We start from the raw sequence: 18,714 nt of genomic DNA, 5'->3' as shown, positions 1-18,714 counted from the left end.
AGGATTGCTCTTTCAAGCCTGTGTCTTCCGCTATGTATATGTTTCATATGATGTGACTTGACCCTAAGTCTACAAATATAGTACCTCTTCAATTTTTACTTCCTGACTGTTACTGAAGAAAATTATGTGGCCTAGATATGTCAGTAAAGGGAAAAAAGGGAGAGCCAGACATGTGATGTCATCAATGACATTTGTGATGTCATCTTTGATGTCCTGGGTGTTAGTGTTAGCAGTGCACGGTGGCGCGAGTTATGCTTGCTTATCTTACCATAACTGCAGAATTTCAGGGGTTTTTCCGGTTTTACTTTGAACTATAACGTCCCTTTAACAACGTTTTTTTTTTTTTACTGAATTTCATAGGTTTTTAGTAGCACAACTTAACCATAATATCCCTGACTTCATATGCATGTAACATAGAACATACTGAACCCCCACGTAGTGATTTTGATGTCCGCGGACTACCGCCATGTCCGCGGACATATCGAGAATCTGAGCGTGGTGAATGTAAATTTAAATAGTGTGCCCCATTTCCCCTTTGAAGTTGGCTCTGAAAAGAGCCGTTTTTTTTGTTTTTTTTTTTTACAGATGCTTGACAGACACCTGTTATTTTGTATTTTTTTTCTTGTTTTTCTTTCTTACTTTACTCCTAAAATCTTCACATGACCTTCTCCAAAGCAACCCTTGCATTCCAAAATAGAAAGGCATTTCCCGTAAAAGATAGAGATATGCCATCTTCTTTAAAATTAACAGTATTACTGGCATCAATATTCTCATTATTACAGAGGAACATACCAGCTGTAAGCATGAAGGCACACATGCCTCGGTTGATGACACACCTAGCAATGTTTTGCTGAGGACAAAAAAACTGAACTATTGTCCCATATTGCCCTAGGTAGTAATCCAGAAAAAATTATTTTTGCATTTGGAAGGATCTTCATTACGGCTTGAACCAAGCGTTCCAAATCAGCCAACAAAGTAGGGGCACTGACGTTGCCCAAATGGAAAGCACCATAGTGCAAAACTACCACATGCGGACTGTTCATCGTGGTCATATCCTCACAAACTTGTACAATTCCCTGTACATTGCAATCAGGCACAGTGCTCCACACCACCTCCACTCCTTTCACATCAAAGTTCTTTTCAACATGTCTGCATCGAGCGTACTGTTGTAAACCATGCACAAACATATCTCCAAGCACCAACGCCCTGACTTTCTCTACTTCTGCCATCTTCACCACACACAGTCTCTTTCAACACAAATCCACAACCTCGACATCTGATTGGCTGATCTGTACAGTCTTCTTTCCATGTTGGATTTGCTGGAAAACCCCGGATGTAGCACGCTCTGTCCACGGACAGCCGCAGTGTCTGCGGACCGCGTAACTCTTTGACACCCCTTCTACCATTTCCACTTTACTCTTTGTGCCATTCCATCATTGCATACAGCTAAGCAGTCACACAATACGAAGAACGTCCTCAGAACACCCCCATTTTGTTTATTTTTGAACATTTCAGGACAATTATCATTTCATTATTCAACATATTAACATTACAAATATTATACTTTCATCTTGTACGCTGCACACAATGCTATGTTTCTCCATTAGTAGCTCAGTATACTAGATAGAACCCCGTAATACAATGCTATTTATATCAATGCATCGTTCAAAGCACTAATTACGGTATGATATTTATTGCAATGATCCTTGACACTTTTTTCGCAACATTATAATAAAAATCCCTAGTACACAAATTTCATGAAAAGTAAATGCACATGTGATGTCATCAATGACATTTGCGATGTCATCTTTGATGTCCTGGGTGTTAGTCTTAGCAGTGCACGGTGGTGGCGCGAGTTATGGTTGCTTAGCTTACCATAACTGGCGAATTTCAGTGGTTTTTCGGCTTTACTTGGAACCATAACGTCCCTTAAACTTTTTTTATTAGCACGCAAACAATATACAAATATGTAGTGTAAACAGCAAGTTCTCACAGATGGCTTTACACAGAATGTTGGAAAGTAAGCATTTATGCTCGTTCACAGTGAAGGTCAGCGGCTTCCATTTTTTTCTCGCTGCCCGGAGAGGCCCACGACTCCCATTATAAGGTTCTATTTTTTTTTTACCTTGACAGAGATTGTGCTGAAAGACTTCTTTTGAAGAAGTGTAGCAAAAACGTAAGACACGATAAAGATGAAATTTCTGAAACAAAACCACTTTTGTATATTATATCACTTTGAGAATGATCGTTGGCACACGCAGAGTCGTATTTTGGGACTGCACTACAGTTGGACAATGGAAAATGCAATTATAATGTAAGTAACCCTTTGGATTATTTTATACCGGAATATAATAACAATAGCGTGGCATTAAAGCCCGGTCAAGTTGTACTTGTTCGTTCAATGTGGCATATTGTTTTCTACCGCGCACTATCACCGCCGAATTGATCCCCTGTCGTTTAGAGGGCTCTGAAAAAGGCAGACGACACAGGATGGGTTAATAGAAATAATTTAACCGGTCTGTAGCCGGTCAAGCGCTCTACTCGCTGTGCCACTTCACTGTAGCCGGTCAAGTGGCACAGCGAGTAGAGCGCTCGCTTTGCCATCCGTGCACAGCTTGCTAACTAACGCAGGTTCGAATCCCGGGACGGCCAAACTCAGCCTTTCATCCTTCCGTAGTCGATAAATGAGCCCCACACACCATGGGTAATAATAAGCAGCGCTGAGATACCTGATGGTTCTTAGCGCTATATAAATGCGAAAATATTATTATTTTATTATTAACATACTCCGTTGCACTATCTTCGCTAGCAAATAGTTTCACGCCCTAATAAATAAAATGAATATTTTTAATAAAGATCGGCTGGTGAGACTAAGTTATGTTTTTTAAAACAGGTTGTTGCCCCATTTTGCCAATGTCACGATTTTCAGACTCCAGCGGATGGATTGTTCAACTGCCAGGTGCAGCTCCATGTAAGGAACTTCATGACCCTCACCATTTTATGGGACAATCGCCAAGGACCAATACGCCCTTACGCAGTACTAGCGGCTAGAAGCAACATACCAACCATTATGGTGGTCTAATGCCTCGTTGGCGCAACCTTCCGATTATCAGTGCGACCATTTACTGCTTTTATCATAAACCAACAGCCTACCTACCGCAAAGGAACAGCGCGTGGCTCAAAATAAACTTTTGCTGATCGACAGCAGAGACAATTGCAAATCGCTGAATATTCACTAAACATTTCATGTGAAATAAATGTACTTTACAAAATTTACAATCTTGCTGTTTGCTTTTAAACCACAGTTTCATGTTCCGAAATGTGGCGCACTGTGTTCTAAGCTGATCTAACACCCTCTGTAACGCAAAGGAACATCGCGTGGCTCAACATGAACTTTTGCGGATCGACAACAAAGACAAATGCAAATCGCTGAATAGTCTCTAAACATTTGATGTCAAATAAATGTACTTTACAAAATTTACAATCTTGCTGTTTGCTTTTAAATCGGTTTCATATTCCGAATTGTGGCGCGCTGTGTTGTGACATAATGTGTGTTGTCTTCCGGGTTCTGCGTAAAGTCGCCTAGGACTGGAGACGACTGGGCGCGTTTGATGACGCACCCTCTAACGTCACAGAGAGAGGCGGGGAATATAAATGCTTTCATAATGTCAGGCTTAGGGGCGGGAGATATGATTTAGTGTCGCAAAAGCAAGTCAGCCAGGTCAATAGCGCCAGTCATTGGATTATCACATAATGTCGGCGCACACCAGCCGGATTTATCGTTTCTTTAGTGGACAAAAAGTCGGGTGAGGCCCATAGGAAATTGTACTATCAGCGGACAAAAGGAGGGTTCGTGGAACACTTTCAACCTGACAACGAACAATACAAACAACGTTCTCAGAACGCCCCCATTTTGTGTAATTGCAACCATTTCGGGACACCGCAAGTGTTCTTAGAACACATTCAATTTGACAGATTACAATACGGACAGCGTCCTCAGGACACCCCCAGTTTGTGTATTTACGAACATTTAAATACACTGCGTGTTTTTAGCTCAATTTTACCTTCCTTGCGAACAAAAAGGACACATACTCAGTCCTCTGAACACCCCACCATTTTGTATATTTACAAAATGTCAGAACAGCTGTGTTCTCCGCGGACAAATCGAACACAACAAAAGCGTATATAGCGCATAAAAAACAAAACCTTGAACCTATCTCATACTCCCCCACCCTCCCCAAACGTTCTTACACACCAACACACTCCACTAAATACAATTTTTAATCCAAGTTTCACCGCACTGTCCGTGGTCGACGGCGAATACAAGATGGCGGGCACCACAGAAAATCTGACGCGCTCCACGCCATCCAATCAGCAAACACGTTGCATGTCCGCATACATGACGCAAGCCCATAGGCCAATCGGGGTGCTGTCCGCGGAACGAACAGGGAAGTCCGTCCGCGAAGCGAACACCGATATCACACATTTTTTTGCCTTACATTTTGGTCATTTTTAAAAAAAACTACTGGACGGATTTACACCAAATTTGCAAAAGCACGCTTTCGGGACCAAGCCGCCGCTCCTGCCGCAAATTTGATGTAAATCCGTCCAGCGCTTCGGGCTGTAGCCGTGCGCAAAGTATTTTCCCATTATGTCTATAGAAAAAAACAAAAGTTTTGGGACCCCCCTATAACTTTGCCCCCCCTGGACCAAACCTCTCCAAACTTTGCAAAAAAATTCAGACTGGGCCATATACTTGCAAAGTTTGGTGAGGATTCGTCTGGAGGGAGCGAAGTTATAAGCCACCCAAAAAGTGCTCTTCCTATGGAAACACCAACTTAACCATAACTACATGGACGCTACCGCGTCCATGTAATATATAATATATACCCTTGGTGTATTCAAGGGGGGGGTCAACAGTGGGGCCCTGAATTTTCATAAGTCCAAATACTGCTTTGCTTGCAAACTAATCTAAACTAATCTAAAAACTCTCTGCTTTCTTTGTTTTTTAAATACTCATGTTGTCGTGTGCTTTCATCAATGAATTCCAAGTGCAATAGACCTCACCTGTGAGGAACTTCTTTAGAGGCCTTGTGTGTTCACTTGCCACGTTTTCTCTTTTATTGCTTCACTTACCGCTATGCATAGTTTATATCATAAGTCTTGGAATAAGTGAACGTTCTCAACTTGTATTTATACAGTTAAAGACAGAAATTGCAAAAGAGGTGGCAAATGCAAGGAGGAAACAGCACCTCTCGTCATTACAACACTACTGTGCACTGAACGCCCTACAGTACAGGAAGAGAATCGCGATGATGGAACCCATGCTCGGCTACACCGAAGGACAGGTAGGCACAACTGGTTTACTCCAATCACCAGTAGTGTTTCTGCGACACTACATCTTTAGTAGTATGCCAAGCCCAAAATATTGCTTGGCTGGATAATTATAGATTTTTTTCCAGTTCCAAATGTGCATTTATCGACTTATTAGATATTAGTTCACGATGTTTGGCGCACGTTTATTTCATAATGTTATGAATTAGATGAAGGATGAAGCATTTCATGCATATGATTTTAAGTGACCATTATTGGCATAGATTAGTTGTGGCCAGGGGTGGCTCTGCCATGACGGGTGAAGGGGTGCCGACCCACCAAAAACCTCACCCATCATGGAAGAGCAGATCCAGCCCAGGAGAACTCATTTAGATGCGTATTGCAGCTGTGGGAGCGCTCCTGGGCTGGCTTGAACAGCCAAAGGGAAACAAGAACCCCACATGTCCAATGGGGCCATGCAATGCTGGGGGCATTTTGCTTTTCCAAACTTGTTACATGTATTGAGTGTGATGTATGGGTGCGCTTGTGAGTGAATGTTGTGTGTCAATGAATTCTGTGTATGTGCATATGTTTGTGGGGAGTTGGCGTTAACACACTTTTTACTGGGCATATGTTACAGATGCAGAGTTAAAAAATCATCCTTTGATCAACCGGTTGTTGATAAAGAAAGAATGTGGTGTTATTGCGTGGCTAGTCTGCCATTTTGGGGCAGCCAGTCTAGCCATTCCTTACTGTGGCATATCATTGTATTCTGGGCATCTATGAGAAAGTAAGCATGGTAACTGTTGGTACCTGCCCATTTTTAAAGGCAAAGTCAACAGGAGTATGTGTTCTTTTGTGTGTGCTGATAGTGCCATATATTGCAGGTGGATGCAAGTTATGAGCATGTGTATGTGGAAAGCCTGGCAGGAAGTACCAGCCATAGCCAAGATGAAGTGTCTAATGGAAATACCTGTCAGGAAGTCCTGATAAAAGTACATCAGGAAAATGTTGTGAAAATACAAGAGAGGACAGGAAAAGCCTGGCAGGAAAGTACACCAGGTGTTCTAACAAGACAAGGATTGAAACCAAGTTATTTTGGTCTAGTTGTGTTATTGAACCAGACAGATTCAAGGAACTGACGTTCCTAAAGACAAACAGAAAAGAGAAATCCAGGAACCAGGAGCGCTATCCTTTTGTAACTTGTTACCCATTTCCCTTTTGAACAGTGGGGCTGCTTCTGTGCGCTAAACAAATACGAATATATAAATAAATACATTATCCCTTCTCACCTTAGAGTTGTTTTATTAGCATGTGAGGGCGAGAATAGTACTTTGGACACCGGAGGCTTTATTTTGGACATTGACCACTGACAGATCCTTACTTTTGGTTTTAGGTAAGGAAACGCCTATAGAGCAGGGACAGAGATGCCTTTCCCAACCCTTTTTAATTGTAATAAAAGTATTTGACCAAAACTATGAACCCCTTGTGTCTGGCTCTCATTCCTGGCCTTCAGAGATATCCTAGAGGGCTGGATTCTCTAAGAGTGAAACCTATGTCACTAAAAAGAAACTACGCAGACGTAAAATCACCTAAGGACACTGGCAACGACTGGCAAGACCGTCTCAGCTTTTTGGAAAAAAACAAAGGAATCCATTGTACAGAAATAAAATAACTATTTCAGAGACGGCAGTCGGAACCAAAAAATAGCAAAACAACAAAGGCTAGCTCTTGCAACAGTTTTTAAGCTAGAACAGATCCCGGCAATCTTCGAGAAGACATCCCTAAATAGGGGAACGGTACTGATGAGAGGACCTGATACTAGTAGAGCCTTACCACAAAGACCAAAAAGCAAAGGCGTACTTACACATAGGAGCAGAAGCTAAAAGCAGATGGTCCAAAGAAGGCGAAGCAGACCTCCTAAAAAAAAAAAAAAAAAAAAAAGGGCTACTTTATTAAAGAGGTGAAAAGAGCATTGAGCGATTGTAAACTTCAATCCAAAGAGAACTCTTATCTGCCTGGGAAAATCCACTACAGGTCAAAAACAGAGTCAAATGCGCAAAACCTGATCCAGACCCCAAGGAGAGACTCGGGTCCCATGGTGGGACAACACTGGCATGAGCAAGAACTGACACTCTCCGATAAGGAGACCCACTGAATTAAACTTGCATAGACCAAGTGAAATGCAGGAAAAAAGATTCCCGTCTAAGAGAAGGAATCTGTCTCACTCAGAAACTAAGACTGAGCAAAAACTGTCTGACAGAAGTTATAAAATCTCGAGACACTCAGAATCTTTGTCAGCCAAGAACAACTTGTCAACATTTGCACCAATTAAGCAGCTTTTGGCATGGTTTCCAAAAACCTCTTCACGCCACTCAAAGAAATAGCAACAAATACCCAGTGAAATGGCGAAATTAACCAAAGATGGAACAAGCATAAAAGACCTAAGCCAGAACCCGATCTCCAAACTCGAACACTTAAAATGATGTCTTGGAACACCAGGGGTTATACTCGCCTCACAAAACCAAGGGGAGTAAACCTTGGGGAATTTGACATCCTTACTCGCCAAGAAACATGGCTCCTCAAACCTCCAACAATTGATGGCTTTTCAGTCGTAGTTTCCCCAGCAAACAAAGGCCGTTTGGGTCATCCATCAGCTGGTCTCCTTGTGGCAGTCCGTTCCAGTTCTGGACTTTCAATTCAGAAGAAGCTTTCTGCTACTCAAACTCACTTAGCAGTATTAATAAAGTGGGAACTGCTAAGAGTCACTCTACGATCTCCTCTTTGATTACCATAATCACAACTTATTGGAATCCTCAAGTCATCTCAGATAGACTCTTCCTAGCAACCATCGAAACCGAGATCGATGGCATCATGACTGCCCAAAATAACCCCCTTATAATTCTAAGTGGAGACTTGAATGCCAAATGCCATACAGGACTCCCGAGAAGCACTTCACCACGTCCGACAAGCCAGGTGGAATCACGTGGTAAGCAACGGCAATCCCTCATGGATTCTAGAAACCTCTACAATATTGATCACTCTCTTCCTCAGGCATCTATATTCCCACTTGGGAAAGAGGTTCTCAAGAAGGGACGATAGACTACATATATGTCTCAGAGTCGATGCTGAGCCGAATTACATCTTTTGATGTCATAAGGACAGAAGCAAGCAACCAGAACATCCTGAAAATCACAGGGCCGACTGAAGGGGGTGTTAGAATTCGAATGCCAGAAAAAATTGAATCAAATGCTCAAGGAAACCGCTTAAGACTCACAGCGGAACGAATTAAAGAACTGTCCAAAAACTACGCAACTCACTGCTTGCGGGAAAACAGGGGGACAATAAATTCAACTGACTAACAACCCTTAGTGGTTCCGTATCTGATAACCAGGAAGCCGAAGCCAAAGGGCACCCAGCAACCATTACACACCTATGACAAAGAGCTGGTAATGAAACGTTGCACCCTGAGAAAGCTGAGGAGGCAGGCAGCAACCTCTGAATCGGATGAACTAAGGGAAACCTACCTGAATGAACAAAAGATGTACAAATCCTGGTTAAGATTCCAAAGAGCTCTCCTCTATCAGCATGGCTCAGAAGAAATGCTGAGAAAACTGGCAGATAAGAACTCAGGTGCTTTCAGGCAATTGATTAGGAACACAGGAGATGGGTCAACTGCAATAGGATCGAACAACGTCTCAGAAGAAGTCTGGAAACTACACTTCTCCAAGATATTCCAGCTCCCCAGACAAACTATTCCTCTTCTGGGGTCTGAGTCAAATTCAACTACCTGGGAACACTTCTCAAATGAAGAAGACATTGTACTGGCCATCAGGCGTCTTAAATCCTCCAGAGCTCCTGGCCCTGATGGAATCACCAACATAGACCTAAAAAACCACCCAGAGGAGTTGGCGAGCTTCATTGGCCAGGTGTTCAAAAAATGTTGCACTACAAGATCGATTCTGAAATCCTGGCGGTGTGCAGTAATCGCTCCCATCTACAAAAAAGGAGAGAGAACCGACCCAAGAAACTATCGCCCCATTGCGCTTTTGGACACAATTGGAAAGCTCTACGGATCATTCCTCTTAAAGAGCTTCCGAAATTGGGCCAAAACAGCCCCCTGCTGAGACCTTTCTCAAGCAGGGTTCATATAAAACTCGGGGACCACAGCCAATATCATGATGCTAAGTGCTAGAAAGGCCAAACTCACGCCAGGGCCCAGGAAAGTATACCTGGCGTTCATAGACCTCAGTCAAGCCTTTGATCAAATAGAGAGATCTCTGCTGTGGTCCAAATTGGAACAATGGAAATGTCCGAGCAAAATTCTTGACCCAATAAAGGCTTTTCACAACAAGACGTCAATTAGGGTCAAGTTAGATCAAGCAGGCCGGTTGTCCGAAGAAATTCCGACGCTCAGAGGGGTGAAACAGGGCTGCCCACTGGCCCCAGTCTTGTTCATCTCCTTTCTTGGGGACCTTAAAGAAAACGCCAGCAAGACTAGATCTTTCCCTCCAAAATTTGGTGAGACTTCTGTGGCTCGTTTATTATATGCTGACTATATCATCCTTCTTGACCAGACTGAAATTGGTCTCCAAAGACAGCTCGACAACTTGGCTAAATGCATCTCAAAAAACAACTTGGAGATAAATAAGGAGAAAACAAAAATCTTGATACTTGGACAGCTGCCAAGAAAGAACCCAAAAAACTTCAGATGGCATATTGAAAACTCGACCATAGAAGTGACGTTTTTCAAATACGTGGGGGTGATGATGGATAACTCAAAGTCTGAGACTTCAATGCAAAACCATCTATTGGACAAGACTCAGTCACTACCCAGGCAAAAATAATCGAAAGGAAATATGGCCGTTTTTCGCTTCTACCGGCCAAAAATATTTACAAAGACAATGTAATTCCGAGCTTGGCATACGGATGTGAGGCAATGCCAGCGATTTCCACTGCGATTTGGCCAAAATTGGAAGCCTACTTTTGGCGGACAGTCCTTCAGCTCTCTAACTCCACACCTATCTCGATTATCAGAAGAGAATTGGGAATCAACTCCCTGAAAGCTGTTATTGAGGCAGGTGAAATGGCGCTGTTTAGGAAAATAATACAGGACTCACCGCCCCTGTATAAAATAATCAAAACCAAAATGGCAGTAGGAAGGAACAAGTCTCTTACCACCTGGGCAGCCAAGCAGCGAGCACATTTGGTCAACAGTGGATGTTCTGAAGAGGAACTGATTCAAAACCCTACGAAAATAAAACGAAAAATGGAAATTGGATTGTATTGAGACTTTAACACTAGCAGGAAACAACAAACTCCTCACTCATCTGAACTTCCAACCCAAAAAATTACATTCAACTACTGAAGTCCTAAAAAGATTCCCAGATAAGGCCTTAAGATCTATTTTTCTGAGATCTCGTCTTAACCTGCTCCCGACCAACGAAATAAGGGCCATCAGGGGCCAATGGCAAACAAATCAATGTCGCTTATGCGAAACTGAACACGAGCCTGAATCGGTAAAGCACCTCCTGATGCACTGCACAAAAACGAAAAAATGGCTAAGAGCGTTTTTGAGACCACTGATTAATCCTAATTTCCTGTACGAAGAAGACGTCTGGTGGAACCGCCTCCTGAGTGGATCTAGGACTACATGGTCAATAGCAACAGCAAAAATGTTAAAGGCAGCCTTTGAGGCATGTTTCCTTAAAACCAACGAAGAAGAGAGACAAGGTTCTGACCAATAAAAGTTGGAACCGGAATCTGAATCTGCTGTGAACATCAGAAAGGAACTTTTAAACTTTTAAACTGTGAGAAGGCTGGAAAGAAGAAGAAAACGAAACTTTGAAACTCTAACTTCAAGACTTTCTGCTTCCTCTTTGAAAAATCATTGATTTGATAAAAGCAAATAAAAAATATAAAAAATTTAAAAAAGTATTTGACCAAAACTATGAACCCCTTGTGTCTGGCTCTCATTCCTGGCCTTCACTTGCTGAAGAGGTGCTAAGGGGGCTGCTACAGAGCTGGCGATACAAAGAATAATATACACTCTAGTGAAGAGCTGGATGTTTGGTAAGATCTTCACAGAACTGGTTAATCTTCCTGACCTGGGTCAACCCAAGAACCTTTTGCTTTACTAGTGGTATATTTTTCCTTAATACCCCTGTGAGTGGGAACCTTTTTCTACACTCACAGAATCTTTTACACTTTTTATGGGTGCCATTTGTTTGACTCCCCATAGTGTGTTTTTATAGTTATCCTCTTTAACAACGCATTGCCAATAAGTGCCTGTTGTTGCTGGGTGACCCTAGGGGCTCCCCCTTTTTTTTTTAGTTTTTAACTTTCTTTTGCTAACCTTGAGAGAAGTACAGTTCCCAAGGGTAGAAAATATCTTTGGATCCCTTTTACATTTTATTCTGTGAAACCAGCACACCCCACCTTATGTGGAGTGCTGGGGAGATGCAATGTATCCCCTTTCACATTAAAACTGTAATAATTCTATTACAGTGACAAACTTACCTTTAATGGCTGGTGGCAGTGATACCTTGTATTAATTTGGTGCATCTTTACCACAGGCTGTGCTCACAGCTGCAGTACAGGCACCTAAGTGTGCTCATTTTATCAAAATGGCCCCTGTCGTCTTTTTTTGCCATTGTAGTGTTTCGTGTCCTTTCTTGTTCCTTCCCCTGACGTCCAGTGTGGGAAATTCCTTTGTGTGATTTTTATTTTCGGCGAGAGTCCCCTGGACTCCCCGGCCAGGCTCCAGTCTGTCTGTGAAGGCAGCAAGCAAGGAAGGAGTCAAAAACTCCATAGGCTTTGTCTTCCTCCTTGTCTGAATGGGGACAAATCACAGTGGGGGGGCTGGCTGTCATGATTGGACAACCAAACCGCCCCTTCTTGTAAAATGCAGGGAGAGAATGCAGAGGTTATGTTGTAATTACTGATAAATACTGCAAACCTGGAAACTGAAGAAAAGTCGACCACTGGAACTGAAACCGAAGAGGATGATGGAAAAGCAGTGGAGACGATTTCAAGCGACTGGAGAGCCTGCTGTGTAGGCGGAGCCTGCTGCAGCCCTTTCTTCCAATCAACCTGGGGACTCTGAAAACAACGTCCCTGACCCAGAGCCTGGTGAGACCCACTAGACTCGAGGACCTGCATTCTGAGCCATCCCACGGTTGCTGCGACCTTGTGTTCTTGCAATACCCCAATGCCCTGGGAAGTGTAGCCACTTAGCGGTGCACAGCCTTCTGAATTCCGAATCTCACTGAAACTTCGTGGGCCTCCTGGTGGATCTCCAGAGACACAAATCGAGTCAAGAAATTCCCCTCACAAGAGTGCTGGATCTTTTGTAACGATGATAATTCAACAGTGATTTTCTGTCTTCTGTACTCCTTAAAAATGCGCCAAATCCGCAGAACCACTTTCAGCCGCGAGGCCAACCTTGCCTAGAGCCTTCTTCATTGATCCCTGCTGCAAAGTTCCTTCTGAGGTCTTGTTTTCAGTCACCGCAACAAGGAATCCAGTGACCGGGTATTTGGCTGCAGTCCCTGAAGTTCTCCTGCTGCAATCTCTTCTTCATTGCTCAGATACTATGTAGGCTTGGGTATGTACTTACCTTAAGTCTGGTAGGATTTCTGTGTAGCTGTGGGGTGTCTTCTGTGATGGGGAGGCCTCTCATCCAGTGCACCCAGTCCCACTGCTAGAATCCTGCTGGGGTGTCTTCTGTGAAGCCGCTGGACCCTCGTCTAACCCTAGAAGTAACTTACTCACCTGTTTGCCCAGTTTTCCTAAGGAAACTGACTTTTCCTACTAAAGAACTTATTCTAACACTGCCTGTTGGTCACTAGTCCTAGTGACCCCCCCCCCCCCTTCTGCCACTGAGAACACTCATGCTCCAAGAATAAGGAAAATACTTTTAAGGGATTGGGACTTTTGCCTAGAAAAGAAAATAAGTGTCTAAAAGTTACTTACTTGTAAAGAGTTGGTTGGTAACTGTAACTCTAAGAGTGAACAGTTACAAATGTTCTTACCTTGGATGTGTGATGAACTATTCTTAAAAGTATGGTTAACATCTTTTCTTCCTTAGCCACTGTTTTACCAGTCTAAAAGAAAGTAGATGTGAAGGTATTTTACTCTCCTGTGATTAGTTTGTGCCTCTTTACAAAAGTAATGTGTTGGTTTCACCAGATTATTCCTGTAGGGTAATTGTATGAGTGTCCTCCAACTGTTGGTATACTCACGTTAGTCCTGTTAAGATAACTGTACGAGTGTCCCCCAACTGGGTCTTGCTTCCACTGACTTGCTGCTAGTCTGTCCTTAAGTCTGTATTAGGTTGTTGCCGACCTAGAATAACTGAGTCATTCAGTAAAGTTTAACATTAGGGTTTACTTTCCCTGTGCGATCTAACCAGGAGACTGTGGTTCTGAGATTGAAAAAGTATATGGGTTTTACTTACCTTGAGTTAGCTGTGTGCCATCCAAAAATAAGTTGTATAAATTATTGCTCATCTCTATCTGTGTTTCACGTATCTCAAAAGCACCTGTAATTGGATATTACATCCTTAGGTTTTACTCACCTAGTATAACTATGTGCTATCACAAAAGGAGTTATGTGATGTGTACTGTGAGTCACTGTACAGCTGGAAGTGCCTACTGCCCTTGCATTACTGAATGTAATTGTGAAAGTAACCATTGGTTTTTACTCCCCTAGAAAAGGTGTGACCTATACTGAATGTGTATGAAAAGGTTTTGACTTCCCTAGAACTACTGTCGGGTGTTCCAAATATGGTTTACACTTTGGTCTGTGCATCTTCAAGTATAGTTTTGTGTTTTTATACTGTGATTTCATATAGTGTGTTAGTACTTATTTACCCCAGATGTATCTGGGCCTACTTGTATTTAAATAAATCCTTTATTTTTACAATACATAGTGTTTCAGTGTTTCTTTGGATCATTTGTATTACAATTTCACTTGTACTGGGTCTACTGCCCTCTCTCCCTCCTAAGATAAGCCTGGCTGCTCTGTCTACGCTACCCTGAACTCCGGCGGTACAGCCTTATACTAAGAGTGGAGTCTTGTACTGCCTCAGTTGAATGGTTTTGATGAAGTTGGGTAGCACTTCAGAAACACTGTCCTAACACAGGATGTAGAACGAAATGATATATGGAATTTATAACGCGCCTGAAAACAAGTGTTTCTAGGCACGAAGAATAAACAGTTAAGTTTTTTAAGGCACGAAGACCTTAAAACACTCTAGTGAAGAGCTAGGTGTCTTATTTGTTGTTTTTTGTTTGTTGTAAGCAAGTACTCTTAACCAGTGGTCGAAGTGTAAGAAAAGAAGTAGTGGAACTATGTTCCTTGCTCCCTGCACCCACTCACCAAAAACCCCATCACCATGTCCTCTCCCACACACAATACACCCCCCCCCCCCAAACACTAGCACCGACTGTTTAAGGGAACGTTCAGTGCAGTGCACTGAAAGTGCAAGTTTCAACTTCTTCCTACACTTTTATTTTAAAATGAAACCATTCCGGAACGGTTTCTTTTTAAAATAAAAGTGTAGGAACTGTAAAAGGTAATTTAAAAAAGTAGAGGAGCACCGCTCCCGCTCACTTCGACCACTGCTCTTAACCGCTATCTAGATGAGCGATACTAGAATGACTAATCCACATGTTGATGTCCCTATACGGGTAGACTGCCACAGAGCCGTAAGCAGGTGCTTACAGGAAGGAGGTGTTAGAGATGTCAACACCGACTTTGCAGTGGCTGTGCCCAGGGGATTGCCAAGGGAAACCCTATTTACATATGTGAGGACACCTGGTGTAAAAGCCAGGGGGTAGGTTTGAAACCTTCGACATCAGGAGGGCTCTAGAACAAATATACTGCACACCCTATGGGTATCCTGAATTAGCTCTGCAGCAGGTGGACCACCCCATAGGTATCCTGAGTTAGCTTTGCAGCAGGTAGACCACCCTATAGGTATCCTGAATTAGCTCTGCAGCAGGTAGACCACCCTATAGGTATCCTGAATTAGCTCTGCAGCAGGTAGACCACACTATAGATATCCTGAATTAGCTCTGCAGCAGGTGGACCACCCTATAGGTATCCTGAATTAGCTCTGCAGCAGGTAGACCACCCTATAGGTATCCTGAATTAGCTCTGCAGCAGGTGGACCACCCCATAGGTATCCTGAGTTAGCTCTGCAGCAGGTAGACCACCCTATAGGTATCCTGAATTAGCTCTGCAGCAGGTGGACCACCCCATAGGTATCCTGAGTTAGCTCTGCAGCAGGTAGACCACCCTATAGATAGCCTGAATTAGCTCTGCAGCAGGTGGACCACCCTATAGGTATCCTGAATTAGCTCTGCAGCAGGTAGACCACCCTATAGGTATCCTGAATTAGCTCTGCAGCAGGTAGACCACCCTATAGGTATCCTGAATTAGCTCTGCAGCAGGTAGACCACCAGAACTGGCTTCAAGGGTGTTCGACATAGCCCATTACAAGAGCTAGACGTGGCCCATTTGCAATGGAAGGGTTAACCTTCGAACATATCCTTATGTTCCGCCCAAATGGGGATGCAAATGACCCATATACCAGGGAAGACTTTGACCTCCTGAGGAGACATTTTGACAATGTCCCGCTCCAGCTGTAGAATACAGAGCTGTGGGAGCTGTACTGGCAACACCAGACCAGTAATAGCAAAGGAGGAAGGAACACTTCCCTTCCAGGCCCTCAAAGCCTTATCGGGCATCTGCCCCACAAGGCAGGAAGAGATCCCTAGATGGTATTCCTCTAAGTTGAGCCAGCTACATGCAGCTACCCTCAAGCCACTCCTCAGCAGAGGGCTTTAGCAATCATAATGCCAACGGGTTGTAATCCACCTACGGGACACTGTGATAGTTGGGTTTCAGTTTATAGTTGGTTATACCTCCATTTAAAAGGGCCACCTTCAATTACAGCCATAACCTCCATTTGGGAGAGATACTGAAATCTCAGGGAGCAGAAGCGGCAATGGGTTTATTTCTTTTATTTGTATTGTGCATTTAGTCAAAATCAGACTTTTTACACCTTCATATCAAAATCAATACAAACAGTGCTATTCTAAAATCAATTTGATCAAAAGTCTTTCATAAAATACTAATTTTAAAAATATTTTTGTTGTATTCACGGTTTTCAAAAAACCTTACACAACATAAAAGAAATACAAAAGCTAAAACATTGTCAGTCATAACACTATTAAAACAAAGAAAAATAAAATTTTAAATACATATTACAGATTTCAAATGCATACACAGCCTAACATCACACAAGAGTTTTTCATATCCAATTCAGTAGTGAGAAACTTAAACACTTAAAGCCAAAATCAAAGAAATACTGGTTCCCCACATACATCTACACCAGAAGAGATTCGTACACATCCATGTTGTTAACAAACTATTCCTGGAAACACATTAGCCGGTTGTTGTCAAAGTAAGAACACGTGGTGACTAAATGTCTCAACATTTCAGTCGAGTCTTTGACCCCACAAAATTGGCAATTATACTCAGCAGAATCCTCGGTAGACAACAACGAAGAGTCCTTCCAGTGCTTGATCCTTTCATAGGTGGGGAATTGATTAAGCCTAAAACTCATATACATCCTGTGAATGCTGGAACAGGGAAAACGTTGAAGATATAATGGTATGCATCTCTCCCATGGACAAAATGAGAATATTCCACATAAGTAGAGTTCGAGGCAATAAAGTCCACAGTCTCCACCGAGTCCGCCCTATATAAGCTCCTCTTAACGATCCCTGGACGCTGCACAAGATCTACCTCTGTAACCCCGATAGAAACCAATACAGGCGCCATCCTAGATCTAAATTCTTGGATAGAAGCCAACGATCCGGCTGACATAGCTGAATTGAGGAGCTCATGTAGAGAATTTTTCAGTTGTTCAATCAATTTTCTAAAAGTTGAAAACTGTTTCCAAATATATCTGGCCTTCAAAGACACCAGACACAATTTGTGTTTTATAACCACATTCAGGATAGCCATGGAAATACCCAACACCTCCTTCCATAGCTTCCCTTGTATAATATTGAGCATGGGTCCCAAGTCATAGGTAGCCAGATCAAGACCATGCAAAATGATAGGTTTACACTTGGCCAGACAATAACGCCTCAAAGGGAGCAATGAAAATGTGCATACTCTGCATTTCAGAAATTGAAGTTGAGAAACTAGTTTGTCTTATCGGAGAGAACACTTCTCCAAAATTCAATGCTAACCCTGTTAGTCAGGTGATGGCCAAGATAAGTAACTGCCTTGACCTGATCCACACCATCCGGCCCCATAACCCAGGTACGAGTCTGCACCTTAATTCCCCTCAAAGACCAAAACCTTCTATTTAGACGCGTTAGGCAGGAGATTAGCCAGGGCATAGTTGAAAAATAACTACATTTTCCTCCTAAAACCTTGCAGAGTTCTGTCAAGCAGGATGAAATCATCCGGAAAGGCCATCCATTCCATCCTAGTATTCCCCAATTTAGCAGGCACAATGGAGGGACCCTGGCACAGTCTCTCCATGTCACACACATACAGATTGGAGATTATGGGGGCCAGTGTACACCCCTGTTTCACCCCAATAAATGAGCATATCTCCTGCGATAGGGACCCTTCCTTGGTTAATCGTACACGTAAATACTTTAATTTCTACAAAAATCATGACTCATCTTAATAAATTTGCTAATTCATCAATAATTTTTCCGGAACGCTGATAGTTTTATAAAATATAATTAGTTTAGTAACTTAAGTAACTCCAGAGATAAAGATTTCCTTCCCCACGGATAGTCTTAGCCAGAATTCTTGAGTACTAAGCCAATCAAAATGGTTTACAAAATGTGTAAAGTATCTGAATTTTAGATCCTCTGTAAAATTACAAGTGCTCAAAAGATGTCGAATTTTTGGGGACAGCATTCTCTGCACTGATCACAAAATCCCTTCCTTGGATCTCATTTTGGCCAGATTCTTTGAGTTTCCTTGGTTTTAATCAAATTTAATCGGAAACGTAAGAGCTCTGCTCGCCATATTGGGATAGGAAATCTCCTTATGTAAGGCAAGACATAATTTCTGGGTTTCTCAGGGTGAAATTATTAAAACGCTTCATGTCACAGAACGAAGCCCTGGTAGAGATCCAGTCCCTTTTCATCAGTGACAGTCGCCTTGTCTGGATTTTCAACCAGCATTTCCTTACTTACTTCACAGACTGTAAGAATTCTCTCTGCATCCTGTTTCAGGGTCATCAAGTAGTCGCTCCTTTCCGAGTTCATAAGATACATTATGTCCTCATACGAAAAGTGCTTACAGGGGCCATTATTAATCTATGCAGAAACACTATTTTTCTATCGTAATGAGCCTGAT

At 42.6% G+C, this 18,714-nt stretch overlaps 1 protein-coding gene across 2 annotated transcripts in view; it reads left to right on the top strand.

Moving 5' to 3' along the window:
- APPL2 (adaptor protein, phosphotyrosine interacting with PH domain and leucine zipper 2) overlaps window positions 1-18,714 on the top strand; it is a 697,737-nt gene that overhangs the window by 379,302 nt on the left and 299,721 nt on the right. For both annotated transcript variants that reach the window (XM_069629945.1, XM_069629944.1), the window contains exon 8: window positions 5,202-5,348. In XM_069629945.1, coding sequence (XP_069486046.1) covers window positions 5,202-5,348 — 147 coding nt within the window. The remainder of the gene's footprint in view (window positions 1-5,201; window positions 5,349-18,714) is intronic.

The sequence above is a fragment of the Ambystoma mexicanum genome, chromosome 12, assembly GCF_040938575.1.
Source record: "Ambystoma mexicanum isolate Mex_15411 chromosome 12, UKY_AmexF1_1, whole genome shotgun sequence".
NCBI lineage: Eukaryota > Metazoa > Chordata > Amphibia > Caudata > Ambystomatidae > Ambystoma > Ambystoma mexicanum.
The sequence above is the reverse complement of the archived record's forward strand: the minus strand, read 5'-3'. Positions and strand labels throughout refer to the sequence as shown.